Genomic DNA, 14,129 nt, shown 5'->3' on the forward strand with positions numbered 1-14,129 from the left:
AGAAACGGGGATGGGATAAAAAGCGGTGGAGATGCACACACACAGAAGACAGAAGTGGATTCCAGAGCTAAAAAGAGCCCTCCCCGGCTCCCCCCCCTCAAAAAAAGAAAAAAGAAAAAAAGAAAAAGAAAAAAGCCCACGAGCAAACAAAAAGGACTAGAAAAAAATAGAAATTCGCCACTCAGTGCCCGTGACCGAATAACATATGGTAAAGGGTTCAACGGGTACGGGTTGGCCTGAACTGGAAAAGGCAAATCTCCAGGCACCTCTACCCTCGACCCCCAGTGTTGGCGGAGGGGGCCGCAGAGCAATCGAGAGAGTGAGGGAACAGAGAGAGTGAGAAAACAGACCAGCCTGGGAAAGCGAGCAGGAGACCGACAGGAAAGCAGAGGAGCTACAGAGAAATCAAAGGGATGGAAAGCCAGACAGAGACGCAGAGACAGAGACAAAGCTTGAAAAAGAGACTAAATGACAGCCCCAGAGGGGGAGAAGGAGAGACAGAGATGGAGGGAGAGAGACAGGAGCCAAGACAGGTTGACAGATCGAGAGAGAAATGTAAATGGCGCGCTGCAGAGAGACACCCAGGTCCGTGTTCGGACTCCAATGTGACATATCAACTGTGGGGACGACGCGGAGGCGGGGCGCTTCTTGGAGCAGTGTGGTAGGCTCTGGGCCTGTGCGTTGTGACAGTGTGCTGGCAAGTGTGGATGTGTCCATGGGACCCTGGCCTTGTGTGTCCCTGGGTGAGTGGGATTGTGGATTGTGGATTGCCTTTGTGTGTGTATGTGTGAGGGCTGTTTGAAGGGAGGTTTTATATTTGTCTTCCTCTTAGTCCCTAAATGTGGAACCCCATGAATGTCATCTTTCTTATCTCAGGACTGAAGAGTAGAGAGTTTACTGGGGAGAAAGAGTCAGAAGGCAGCTCTTGCCCTGGCAGCCCAGCCCAGTCCCACCCCTGCCCTGGTCCCAGACCTTGTCCAGTCCCAGGATCTCTGCCCCTTCACCCTTCCACAAAGGGCTGTGGTTAGATGGAAACTCAGAGAAGTTGGACCCCACATAATAAATGTTTGGGGGAGGGACTTGAAATTTGAAATTGGTTATGCAAAGTAATATAACTAAAACGCAGTTTCAGTGCTAGGCGCCCACCTGTGAGGGGGGGCTGTGTCTGTCATTCGGGTGACCAAGAGGAAACACAAGCTTTGATAGGTCCCTCTCTGTGAGGGGTCTGCATCCTTCCTCAGGGTCTCGCCCCTCTGGGAGAAATCTCTTGCTCACGGGGACTCCAGGGTCAGAGGCCTGGAGAAGAGGTTCCAGGACTGGCAAAAGTGGGGTATTTGGAGGCCCTGGAGGTGGACAACTGCAAAGGAGCTCTTAGAGACTAGGGTAAGCCAGTACTGTAATGTATAAGAGTACATCATGTAAAATGGAGAGCGCAGGGCACATCAGGGCGTAATTATTGGGTGGAAGATGATTTCCTCATCTCTTGTTTCCTGTACTCCTTCCCTGCCCCTCCCAGCCCATAATGGTGCAGGAAGAAGGAGGTTGCTGAGGACGGGCCTGTGTGGAGGGAGGCCCCTACATGCTTGAAAGGGTTGGGAGAGAAAGGATTGGCAGTCAGTGGGGGAGGGGCCTCCTCCAACCATAAATACAAATTTTATTCAAGGTCTTTGTTGCCATTTGTCTTCCTCGGGGGGCTGAGGGCCATGTCGGCCCGTGCATGTCTAATTCCGAATCTGCTCCCCTAGGCTGGATGATGGATGGATCAGAGAGGAGAGAGCAGGCCAGGGCTCACACTGACCTCCCCACCCGATCCTCCTGCCTCATCGGCCTCAGGTCCTGCCATCCCTCTCCCTCCTCCTCCCCCCTCTCCTGCCACCCACTCACTAAAGGCCCCCTCTGCTCAGCCCCGCTCCCCACCCCTCTCTCCTACTAACCAAGAACCTCTTTTTGAGCCCCTCACCTCAGCCCCTTTCAGGTCCTAGCCCTCTTCTCTCGGAGTTTCCCTTCTCCTCCCATCCCCAGCCCAGGCTGTGAGCTTCGGTGACCAGCAGGGCTGCAGGCGGCAGCGGGTGTGTATGGTGGGGGAAGCAGGCTTAGCTCACAGGGAGCCGAGGGGCCAGCTCCATGAATTTATTCATGTTCTGTTGCTCTTTCCCCACGCTCTGGAATGAAGCTGCCAGCTCACCAGGTCCTTACTGCTTCCTCTGCAGTTGTCAACATTCGGCTGAGAAGGGACCTGGGTAGGGTCATGGCCAGCTAGTGCTCCTGGGGCCAGAAGCCAAGTGTCTGGGCTCAAGAGGAAATACTGGGGCCCAGGCTGGGGTCTGGGACAATTTACCCAGAGCTCCTTGGGCAGCCAGACTGGGAGGCCCCAGGGAGGTGGTGTGGTTGGGAATGGGATGTAGGCAGGGAGGTGTGCTGCAGGACACAGAATGGGCAGTGGAGGAGGGGAGAGGAGAGGAAGACTTTGAGTTCCCTAGGCTCCCCTATTTAAAAGCACAGCCCAGTCTGAACCCTGCCTTACCCTCTGCCCTTGACTCTGCACTAACCCTGACCCTAATCCCAAAGTATACACTTGACTCCTCTCCAATCCTAGAATGAATCCTAACTCCATAACCTGACTCTAAATAGAACCCATCCCCACCTGTCCTGTCCTGGAACCTAGGGGTCTCCCAGGAATTTCCCCCAGGGCTTAGGGCCAGGTGTGTGTCAGAGTTCTGAGGACCAGACTTTAGATTAGCATGTGATTAGCATATGATTTGCATGTGATATGTGCCTTCTACTCTGAGGAAGTTTTCTTGTTAAAATTTTATGAAGTCTAGCGGAAAGGTCCTGGCTCCTTGAAGTTTTTCTCTTTTTGTTCCTTCTCCCACACTCCTTGTCACTGACCCAGACCCCTTCAAGGGAAGAAAGGGAGTGAGGAAATGAGCAGTAGAAAACTCATGGGAGGAAAGATCCTGGAAGTGTGATCTACCCCTGTCACTTGCAGTATAACCTCCACAAGCCTCAGTTTCCTCATCCACAAGAGCAGAGGAACCAGCTGGCTGATGTTACAATAAGATCTAAGGAAATGCACTCCACCGCCCGCCGCACCCCGCACTCTCTCCTTCCTCACCCTTCAGGGCCATCCATAGTGTGGTTCTTCTCCACTTCCCTCCACCCCACCCATACACACACTCTGGCTCTCAGCTCCTACATGTAAGATCACACAGAGCTGGAAGCAACCTGGGTTGCCTGGTACCAGACCCCTGGTATGAAGAGAGAGGAAAAATGCCCACCTGAGAGGACAGGGAATAACATGGATAGGGAAATAACATTATTGAGTGCTTACAGTATTTTAGAACTTTTACTTGAGAGTTACTGCATCCTCGATGCATCCCTGAGAGGATGTATTGTCTCCATTTTACAGATGAGGAAACTGAGGCCTGGAAATGAGAAATGCCTTGTCCTGTATCACCTTGTAAGTGGCAGCCCTAGAACTGGAGTTCCGATCTCCTGGCTTCCTTCTCACTGCCCTGGAGAAGAGAAATGACACCCAAGGCAGTGGAAGGGTGAGAGAAGCAGGGCAGGAGTGGGGAGAGAGATTTGAATTAGTCTCAGGGGAGACCTATGTGTGTGAGGCCAACGGGGCAGGGCCTTGGCTCAGGGTGTCCCCCATCCCCCACCCCCAGTGCTGACACACAACAGGTGCTGGGTTGTTAGCTAAAGGATGTCGGCCGAAGTCAGCTGCGGAGAAGAGCTTTTCAGTCCGAAGAGGAGAGGGAAGAGAAAAGGGAGGGAGAAGGAAATGAAGCGAACTGCAGAAAAATGTGCTCAAGAGGCAAAAGGCAGGAAAGCTGGCCAGAGTGCTGAGGACCGCTCTCCACTCACCACCGGTGGGAAAACAGTAGCGGCCCAAGAGCCTGCGCACACTTTGCCCTCTGGCGCAGAGGGTCGACAGGCCCCAGCGAGGGGTGAGAGAGCAAGTATGCCGCCGGGCCTAGGGCTTCTACTCATCCGCCGCACGGATCCCCTGGCACCGCACCTCAGTGCAGCCTTAGGTTCTAAGGGCCGCCGCCAGAGCCCACAGGGCTGAGAACAGGCTCCTGGCTCCACAAGGAGCGGCTAGAGATTGCTTCCAAGGTATCTGTCAGGCCAGCCCTTGACCCCTGGCCAGGTGCGGCTCCCCGCCATAGCCTCTCTCTCCACCTCATTTTGCTCCCCTCTCCCCGCGCCGTCCACCAACTCCAGCCTGCAGTTAATGAAATGTGGCTAGCGGCCGCACAGACAGCTGTCAGACCCCTCATATCTCCTCCGGGATATTGGATCCCGCCCTGGGAGACCGACAGGTGAGCAGAGGAGAGGTGGTGCGGGGAACCGAGGGCTGGGCTCCGGCTGGTGGGAGTCCGGAGCGCAGGAGGCAGCGCCAAGCTGGAATCTTCGAAGGCTCTGCGAAACGAGGTCGGCCGTAGCATGCTTTCTGCCCGGGGCCCCTACCTCTTTCCTTTTCTCCACCAAGCAGGAGACTTCACACACCCCACAGCCACGGCGCCCTGACCCCCGTCGATGCGGGACTCCTGGTCCCGCACCCTAGAAGGATCTGGCCCCCCTTGTGCGCTGCGCATAGCGGCTCTGAGCCGGCTGCCGCGGCCCCGTGCTTCCTCCCACCTCCTTCCATCTCTTCCTTCTTTCTCCCCCTCCTTCCCGAGCTTCCTCCCCGGCGGCCGCGGCCTTTATTAGGGATTCCGCGGCTGTCGGTCCCGCCATCCATCCTGTCCGCCGGCAATTAAGCGGCCAGACAAAGAGCAGCTTCGGATGGATGAGGGTCCCGGCGGATCGGAAATGTGAAGGGTCAGCGCTGCCGCCCGCGGCGCACCCCGCTCCCCCTCCGCATAATCACTGGCCGCCCGTCACTCAGCAGGCCTCCCGGGGAGCTCCGGGGCCGGGGCTGGGGGAGGGCGAGGGCGGGACTGCAGCCTAGGCGCCTAGGGCATGGCGAAGGCGGACCTGCAACAGGGGCGCCTCCTGCTGGAGAATGGAGGACTGCGGGAGGCCGGAGGTACCTGGAGGAGAGAGAGGGCAGGACATGGTCCCCCACGATCCCTGAAGGCGGACTTGGGGACTGCTGCCTGGGGGCTTCCTGTACAGAAACGGGGACTTCAGCTGCGGGAGAGAGGAAGATGGTGGCCAACGCGCCCCCTGCTGGGAGGCTGCGGGACGAAGCCCTAGGGCCTCGGGTCTGAAGAAGTGGAACCGAGCCCAGGACGAGCCCCCTTAGGGTCTGTAGCCTGGTGCGCCTCCTATTGGAATAAAATGATACTGCGCTTCTATACCCGGATCTCTTAAGTGAAATCCAACCCATGCACATCAAATCCAGAAAAGCTGCAAGGCTGGGCGAGTCCGAATGGAGCCAGAGGAAGTTCAAGGAGTCCGGTTTTTACTGCGGGTTCTTTGGCGCTAGCCCCCAGCTGACAAATCAACATCTCAATCTGACAATTATTAGTCGAGCTGGGGGGAGACGGGCTTTCGCCGCCTGGGCCGCTTAGCCCTCCCTGCGGGCGGCAGAGAGGTGGGCGGTGCTGGCAGTGATGAACGACTGGTGGGGGGGCCGGGGCCCCGAGCGTGCATTCATTACTCGACTGACAGGCGGGCGGCGGGCCGGGCGGGCCGCGAGTGGACGTGCCGGGAAAGAGGCAGTGGCAGGAAGGAGAATAAGGGAGGCGTATAGCAGCCCCACTGCCCGGTCAGCTCCCGGTTCTTCACCTCGACCCTGGTACTTGACTTCCTTAAGCTCAGCCTTTTACCTGTTGGAGCTGGCCATGGTTGAAGAATTTGGGGAGCGAGGACGGGGACCTAAGCCCGGCTTAGGTCAGGCGATTGAAGATCTAAGATGTCAAGACGGTGTAGACAGGCTTTAAGACTAGGCGCTTGTACCTGACCTAGGAGGAACCGTGAATAACTGCGCACGCAGAGGTGGTGTGTTGTGACAGGGATTGATGGGTGTGGGTCGCGTGTGGGGGTCAGTGATTGTGTGTGTCAGTGTTAGGGACGTGTCGGCCTGATTTTGTCAGTGGAGGTGTGTGCTGCGTGTGTCTGAGGATGAGCTACCACCTCTCCCTGCGTGACTGTGCCCCCCCACACACATTTGCTGTCAGCTCTCTGTCTCCAGTTCTGTAGGAAACAGCAGTGTGCACAGTGACAGCTGAGGTGTGCTGCCGGGGGTGGGGGGGATAGATGTTAACTGTGAGGGTGCTGGCTTGGACAACTGCTCCCTTCCACCACCTCCACCCCAACATCATCCCTTTCCCAAGCTTCCTGAAAGTAGTGGATGGTTTTTTCCAAAGTCTGGAGACCCAGTTGCTAAGTCCCGGGGAAGGAAGTGGTTACCACCAGAGTTTCCTACAGTCCACATACATATCCACATATACGCAGTCGCCATCACATATACAGTCTCCAATATAAGATGTGAGCCATAACGCATCTGGCTTCCCCAGGCTGATGGTGGACAGAGAGAAAGAGGTAGATCTCAGGACAGGAAAAGGCAGATCATTAGACCTCTCAAAGAGCCTATCTCTTTGGGGCCTGGGCTATTTTGCTTCTAGGACCCTTACCTTTTGGATTTCAGGTCCAGTTACTAGTGGACACCTTGGGAGGATAATGCTAATTATATTCTAATTCCTTTCCCTAATAACTCTCTTCCTCCACCTGGCTTTGTCTCCACTCTCCTTCCCCACTCTCAAACACACCAAAGGGGTACCTTCCCAGTCCTGAATCTCCTGGGTATATAGGGCAGGGAGTTGAGGTGATTCCGGGTCTCTGGTCTCCTGTTTTGTTCAGTGTATCTTTGAGCCACCCTCCCTTTGCCTTGCTCTTCTTTAAACATAGGGTATCTCTTGGAGCCTCTATATCTTTGTCTCTGCACCCCTCCTTGTGTCTGTATGTCTCTACGTTTAGAAATCTCTTCCAAATTTGTCTCCCTACATTTAGAGGTCTCTCTTTGTTCCCCTGGGGCTTCTCCCTCTGGGAATACCCCAGCGCAACAACGAGGCCCATGGGGATGGGGAAGGCCCCGTAGGGCTTCCTTCCTGCCCCCATCCAGAGGGGACTGCAACCTAAGGATGGCTAGGTAATGTCAGGGCCCGGCCACGGCCTGGGCCTGGTAGCTTCTCATTCAGGGCACAGGCACCAGGTCGATGTCCTGCTGTCCGCCCCCCCCCCGCACACACACACACTCCCAAGCCGCCCTCCTCCAAGCCCCCGCCCCCTCCACCCGCCTGGAAAAGGCAAATTTGACATTTTTAAATCCCGAGCCTTAGAGGGATCGATGCGGCCCGGGGGCCCCGCCCGGGGTCGATATTCCTGATTGGGAAGCGGCCGCTGAGCGGAGCCGGAGTGTAAATCACCCGAACTGGGGGAAGGGGCGCAGGAGCCAATAGCTTCCCAGGCTTTCGGAGCTAGGCGAGGTCCCGGCCCGGCCCAACCCCAGGGCAATGGAATGAGGAGACCTACAGACCTTAGAGACCGAGAGACAAGCCCGCCCTTGGGCTCCCCACTCCCCAGCGCAGCTCTAACTCTGCGGGCCGGCTCTGGTCTCGCTTCAGCGGCCGCCACCCTCCGTTGCCCCTGGAGCCGCCGGGGAGGCCGGTGTCGGAGCCAGCCATGCGGCGGCTCCTCTCCGGCCGCTCCCGCGGGGCCTGGGCTTCAGCGGCGGCTGTCACGAAGCTGACAGGCCAGGCCGACCGGGAAGGGGAGGGTGGCGGGGGAGAGGTGGGGGGAAGGCTGGCGCGGATCTGGCTCACAGTGGGCGCGCAACAGATGTTTGCGGAATTGAGGGACAGCAAGGTGGCGTGGGCACCGAGCGGCGCGGAGCCGGGGCTGCAGGCGCGGGCGGGGCGGGGGGCGGCCCAGACCTGTCGGAGCTGAGAGTCTGGCCATCCAGCGGGGATGAGCAGGCACCCGAGGGCGCTCTGGGGAGGCCGAGCTGGATAGACCCCCTCTCCATGTGACCGGGGTAGCAGAGAACAAAAGAGAATGGGGTGAGAAGGCAAGTTCGGGCCCCACCTACAGCCGCCTCCGCCGCTCCTGCCCTCCAAGCCTCTCAGTTCTCTCTTGGGGAAACCGAGGCAGCCGAGGCTGAGAAGGGCCAGGAAGGTTAAAAGCGATGTCAGCGACGAGGCTGGGGCAGCAACCAGAATTCCCGCGTGGGTCTCTGGATTCACCTGCCCGCCCCGGGTCCGCCCTGGGTAAATACACCACCACGTCCCCACCGCAGCTCAGACCCTTCCTTCCCGCTTCAGCTTGTCAGATCCTGCGCCCGTTTATAGAACAACAATTTGGGGAAAACAATCCGGGCCGAGTGACGGCCCCGTAATTGTGACAAAGTGAGTGCGGGCGGCTAGAGAGAGCGCTAGGGCGGGAGCGCAGCGGGGCGAGGCGGAGGTAGGGGCGCCGCCAGCTCGCTCTGCCGCCCCCTCGTTCTCATTCCGGTCATCTCCCATCCCTCTCCTTGACTCTTCTCCAGTTCTTTTTCTCTCGGCTCCCCTCGCCTTCCTTCGCTTGTTCCTCCATCGCTCTTCCCTTTCCTCTCGGTAACGGCTTTTCTCCCGCCCCCGCCCCGCCGCAGCCCCTCCCCCGGTGCGCTTTTCCCTCTCTCACTTCTCCCTCTCTCCTCCGCCCTTCACTTGTTTCTCCATCCTCTCCTCGTGCTCAGTAGCCCCTGGGGCCCTGGCTCTCACCGCACAATCCGCTTCTCTCCCGCCCCAGTCCCGGCTTCCTGATGTCGAGCCCCGAGCCTCCTCCCCGGTCCTCACTTTCTGGGAGGCTAGCGCAGCCGGGCACACGGGGGTTCCTCCTGCCTCACAGCCAGGGGCGCGCGGCGGCCCGGGGGCCCAGGCGGCCTGCGTTTTCTCTCCCCCTCCCGCCGCTGCCTCTCCCACCCCTCTCCCCGCGCCCGGAGTCAGTTTGTTTGTCCAGCGGCGGCTGCCGCCGCTGGAGCTATTTGTCGAGCTTAGCGCGCTGCTGCGCAGTGCCTGCCCAATTAAGTCTCATTCATTATTCAGCGCCCCCGTCCGCCCCCGCCCCCCAGCTGGCGGCTCCAGTGTCTCTTTGAGGCCCCTCCCAGCCCTGGCCCCTCAGTGAGCCCTAGGGGGCAACATGGGGAGCCTCGTTCCCTCGCCGGGGGTGGGGGGTGGATAAGGACTGAAGGGGCTGGGAATGTAGGAGGGGACAGAAGCATTCGGCCGACTGCGGGGAGGCGACATGGGTGAGGCCCACCGCAACCCCAAGTCAAAGCTGGGGGACCTTGGAGATCCACGCTTTTCCTTTACAGAGGAGGAAACAGGCCCAAAGAAGCGTCAAGACTTGACCAAGGTCACGTAGCAGGGTTGGAGCCCACGACATTAAAATGAAGGCATCTTGCATCCCAGTTCTATTCCAGCATCGAGGCGTGAGGACGCAGACTATCCTCTTCGTGGAGAGGCCCTCACCCCATCCCTTTTTGCTCCTGGTTCTCCCTCTCACCAAAGTCAGCGACATACAGCTGACTTGGGGTTCCTGGGGGAACGGGAGGCTCCTCAGGTCTCAGGCTCAGATCTAGACGTAGTGCCCCTGACTGGCAGGCCTGGAGGCGGGGCAGTGAGGCAAACTCAGGGGGAGAGCCCCTCTCTGCAGCCTGTCCACTGGTGTCTCTGCCTTAGGGGAATTGGAAGTGGAGCCATCCAAGGCAGCCTTGAACGGCAATGGAACAGGGAGAGAGGACTGCAGCCTGAGGTGAGGGAGGAGTCACCCTCCCATTTGCGGGGGTGGAAAGGGGAGATCAAGGGCTTGTTTTTGCTTTTATAGGGGACCGCCCTGGGCCGCTTTGCCCGGGTATCTGGACAAGGTGAGTCTGGGGACCCGCCCGGCACCTCCTGTCCGCAAGCGGCAGCGCCACCTGGCGGTTGTGGTGTCGCTGTGTAGGCGCTCTCGGCCTGGAGTGGGCCCTGCGCCAGCCGTTGTGAGCCTGGGAAGGCGGAGTACGCCGGGAACACCTTAAACCGAGTTTACCCGAGAGGGCGGGCGAGAGGAGCCCCAGCCTGAAAGGTGATCCCTAAGGGGCCAGGGAGGGTCTTGGGGAGGGGCCTGGCCAGGACGGCCCGACTTCCGTGACACAGCAAACACAGAAAGACAAAGTCCATTTGGATGGAAGTGGGAGCGGAAAGAGAGGGGCCATTTTGACTCTGTGGTCAAAGGAGATGACTGATCTGATGGGGTCTGGGAACCGGGGTGCCCAGGTACTGCTGCTCACCCTGGGACTAGCGGGTGCTGGCTGGTGGTCAGGAGGCCCGCTCTGTGTAGAGGGGAGAGACTAGCAGGGGCACTTTACATCTGGTTTGATATTCTGGGCATTCATCGCGCCGCTGTGGAGAGACTTTACAAATTGGCCCTGGAAGGAGGTGGTTGAATTGCAGGGTGCCAGGGTCTAGGTCAAAATGTAGTTTTTCAGAGCTGGAGGGAACTCAGGACTTCTTTCAAGGTTGACTTGTGGGAAGATGTCCTGGTCTGGAGAGATGGGAGGCTGGAGAGGGGCTAAAATTTCCGCCAAGTGTCTGAGGGCAGCCACAGTCGGAGCTGGGGCCGGGTGGAGCGGGCTGTGTGGCAGGGGACTTTAAAAATGTGTAGGAACTTTCCGGGACATTGTATTCACTCCGATTCATTCCACCTCTCCCCCACACCCCACGAGTCATTCCAGGAGGTCAGTGGTCTGAGGGGAGGTCTGAAATTTAAGCTTCTGCTTTTTTTTGTCCGTGTTCTGAGTTCTCAGTTACTCAACTGAAAGCTTTTCAAACATTCTTCTCCCCTAAATTTGGAGTCACTGTGGTTGTAAAACACAGAGATGAGGTGCTAGACCTAAGGGTATGGGAGAACCACAATTTCAGGGACACTCAGGAAGATCTGGACTTGACTAATATTGGAAGGAGAAATGGTTACTGTGCGGGGACCTGGATATAATCTTACGACTGCTTTTTTCCATGTCTTAGGGTCTAAGGATAACTCTGGGGCCGTGACTGCCATGATTCTCACAGATGATCCCAGATTTTGCAATTCTGAGCAATGGCAGGTGCCACTGGACTTGTTCTGAGACCCTTTTCCTAGAGGATGGCCAAGGGGCTCCTGATGACCTATGCCCTCTGGGCTGTAGGGGGCCTTGCTGGGCTCCATCAGCTGTACCTTGGGTGGGACAGCCACGCACTGCTCTGGATGCCCCTGGGGGGCGGGGGGTGGGGGCGGAGAGGGATGGCCTTGGTTGGCTCTGGGAATTCTGGAAGCTCCTGAGCTTTGTTGCTCAGGCCAACAGACCCCAGCGGCAGAGGCAGAGTTCAGGAGGGGGGACACACCCTTTGAGTACCATTCACTTTGCTGCCCAGATGATAGTGGGCATTTATTTTGGCCTTGTGGCTGTCATTAGCCTCTCCTTCATGGGCAGCTTCTATATTGTGGGCCTCCCACTGGCAGTTGGCTTAGGGGTTTTGCTGATGGCTGCTGTTGGTAACCAGACCTCAGACTTTAAGAACACTCTAGGAGCAGCATTTCATACTTCCCCTATTTTCTATGGCTGCCCCATAGCCATCCTGCCCATCAGCTTGGCTGCTGGCATCACAGCCCAGAAGCATTGCCTCTACAAAGCTTCAGTTGGGTCAGAGATGCTCAGTGTGAGGCTCTACTGCCTGGGCTTGGCATACCTTGCTTTCATATGCCCACTAGCCTACAGTGCCCTCTGCAACACGGCTGCCACCCTTAGCTATGTGGCAGAGACCCTTGGCTCCTTCTTCAGTTGGTTCAGCTTCTTCCCCCTCCTTGGGCACCTGATGGAGTCTGTCCTCCTTTTGCCTTACTGGGTCTAGAAGCTGCTGGTGGGAGAACATGGCTTCAGCAGAGGCTACTTCCAAGAGTGGTAAAAGCTCTATGAGTTTGTTCACAGTTTTCAGGATTAGAAGTGTCAGTTGGCTTACCAGGTAAGTTTTCTTCCCTCTCATTCCTGTCTGGAATGGCTCCAGAAGTTAGGCGAAGCCTTTTTGGAAAAAATAGATTTATTTATTTACTTTTGGCTGCCTTGGGTCTTCGTTGTTGTGCGCGGGCTTTCTTTAGTCACGGTGAGTGGGGCTACTCTTCATTGCAGTGTGCGGGCTTCTCATTGCAGTGGCTTCTCTTGCTGCGGAGCATGGGCTGTAGGCTCGCAGGCTCAGTAGTTGTGGCTCACGGGCTCTAGAGTACAGGCTCAGTAGTTGTGGCGCCTAGGCTTAGTTGCTTCGCGGCATGTGGGATCATCCCAGACCAGGGCTCGAACCCGTGTCCCCTGCATTGGCAGGCGGGTTCTTAACCACTGTGCCACCAGGGAAGCCCTAGGCTAAGCCTTATTGGAGCAGGTACCCGTAATGTGGAAGTACTGTTTTCATGTCTGCTGGGTCAACCCCCAGAAGGGTGTCCTGGCTTCTTTGGGCTTCTGTGTGCAATGGGTGAAGGTTCAGAGGCTCTGATATGGAGTGGGGAAAGATACATGTATATTATTTACTTTTTATTGAGGTATAACATATATAGAGTATAATAATTTTATATAGATACCTATGTAACCACCACTCCAATGAAGGTATGGAATGTTTCTAGCACTAAGAAGGTTCCCTCATACCCCTTCCCAAGCTATACTCCTTTCCTGGGAAAAAACCTCTATTCTGACTTCTATTACCATAGATTAGTTTTGCCTATTCTTGGGCTTCATATAAATGGAATCACTCAGTGTGTACTCTTTTGTGTCTGAGTTCTTTCATTCAACATGTTTGTGAGATTTATTCATACTGTTGCATGGGATTATAAACTGTTTGTTTTCATTGTTGTATAGTATCCCATTGTATGAATATATCACAGTTTATCTATCCACTTTTGTCAATGAACATTTGGGTGGTTTCCAGTTTGGGGCTATTCTGAATAAAGCTGTTATAAACATTCTTGTACATGTCTTTGGTGGACATATATGCTTATTTCTCTTGCAAGGAGGGGATCTTGTCAGGGATGCCAAGTTCCAGGTTGGAAAATGAGCATCTGTGATTAAAAGCAAATCCTGGTTCATGCCATGAGATCCAGAGGTTGTCCATGTTTCAAAAGGCTGGAATTCTAATCTGAGGTTCTGTGCCTTTCCCACCAGCAAGTGGAAGCCAATTCCAGCCTGATTTAGGAAGGGAGCAAGGAGAGGCTCAGGAGCCCTGACAACTTATGAGGTTCTAATTTGTTAGCTTGTGTCTCCCTAAGGTTTTGGGTCTCTCAGAGGGGGCAACAAATGAAGAAATACATTGCAGATACCTGGAGCTAGTGAAGACCACAATCGGCACCAGGCGGAGGAAGCTCAGAGGAACTTTCTGGAGATCCAGGCAGCGTATGAAGTCCTGAGTCAGCCCAGGGAGCCAAGGGGATCCTGCAGGTGAGAAGAAACTTCCCTTTGAGGATGGACACTTCCTGGCACAGCTGAGCAGCTTGTCCCAGCCCAGCTTTGCCCACATGAGGCATCCCAGCAGTGTTTAAGAAACTGTCACTTGCAGTGGAGATGAGAAAATCTTAAAGGGGTGAGAAAGCTTTTGTGGTAGAAGAACGTATTTATGTTTTGAATTTCTGAATTCTTGGCTATCGTATTCCTGATTATTTTTCTTAAAATGAGATAATGCAATGAAAGACATATTATAAAACCAATAAAATATCTTTTAGAGTCTATGCCACATTATTTCACCCCGGTACATTGATGGATGATGGAGGAAGTTTACTTAACAATTTTTTTTTTAATGTGCAAAGCACTGAGTTAGGTGATTGAAGAAAAATATGAGGGTTCTAATATTTCACAAGGTGTCCTGTGACAAGAGGGATTTGATCTATTCTGTGGGCTACCAAGGGGTAAGACTGGGGTTAAGTTTCAAAATTTCAGAAAAATATTTTAATTCCATTTATAGGAGAACTTTCTAGGAACTATACTTTTCCCAAGAAGGAACAAGCTGCTGTGGGGTAGGGGGGTAGGGTGTAATCCCCCTATCACAGACTCTTCTGCTTGGTGTATTGTGGAGAGCCCTCAAACTTTACATGGGTGGTTAGACTGGCTGAATTGTCAGGTCTTCCTGAAACTTGGGATTTGA

The 14,129-nt window shown here is 55.5% G+C and overlaps 1 protein-coding gene across 1 annotated transcript; it reads left to right on the plus strand.

The window, feature by feature from the left end:
- Nucleotides 1–11,115: 11,115 nt before the first annotated feature.
- Nucleotides 11,116–13,733, plus strand: DNAJC22 (DnaJ heat shock protein family (Hsp40) member C22; the record flags this gene model as incomplete). The annotated part of the gene is given in 7 exon segments (XM_082635997.1): nucleotides 11,116–11,238; nucleotides 11,241–11,858; nucleotides 11,862–11,912; nucleotides 11,916–11,948; nucleotides 11,952–11,972; nucleotides 13,261–13,321; nucleotides 13,324–13,733. Coding segments are annotated over 7 exon segments (1,017 nt in total). The 3' UTR covers nucleotides 13,434–13,733.
- Between the last annotated feature and the right edge of the window lie 396 nt (nucleotides 13,734–14,129).

Source organism: Mesoplodon mirus, assembly GCF_964341445.2.
Source record: "Mesoplodon mirus genome assembly, chromosome: 11".
Lineage (NCBI taxonomy): Eukaryota > Metazoa > Chordata > Mammalia > Artiodactyla > Ziphiidae > Mesoplodon > Mesoplodon mirus.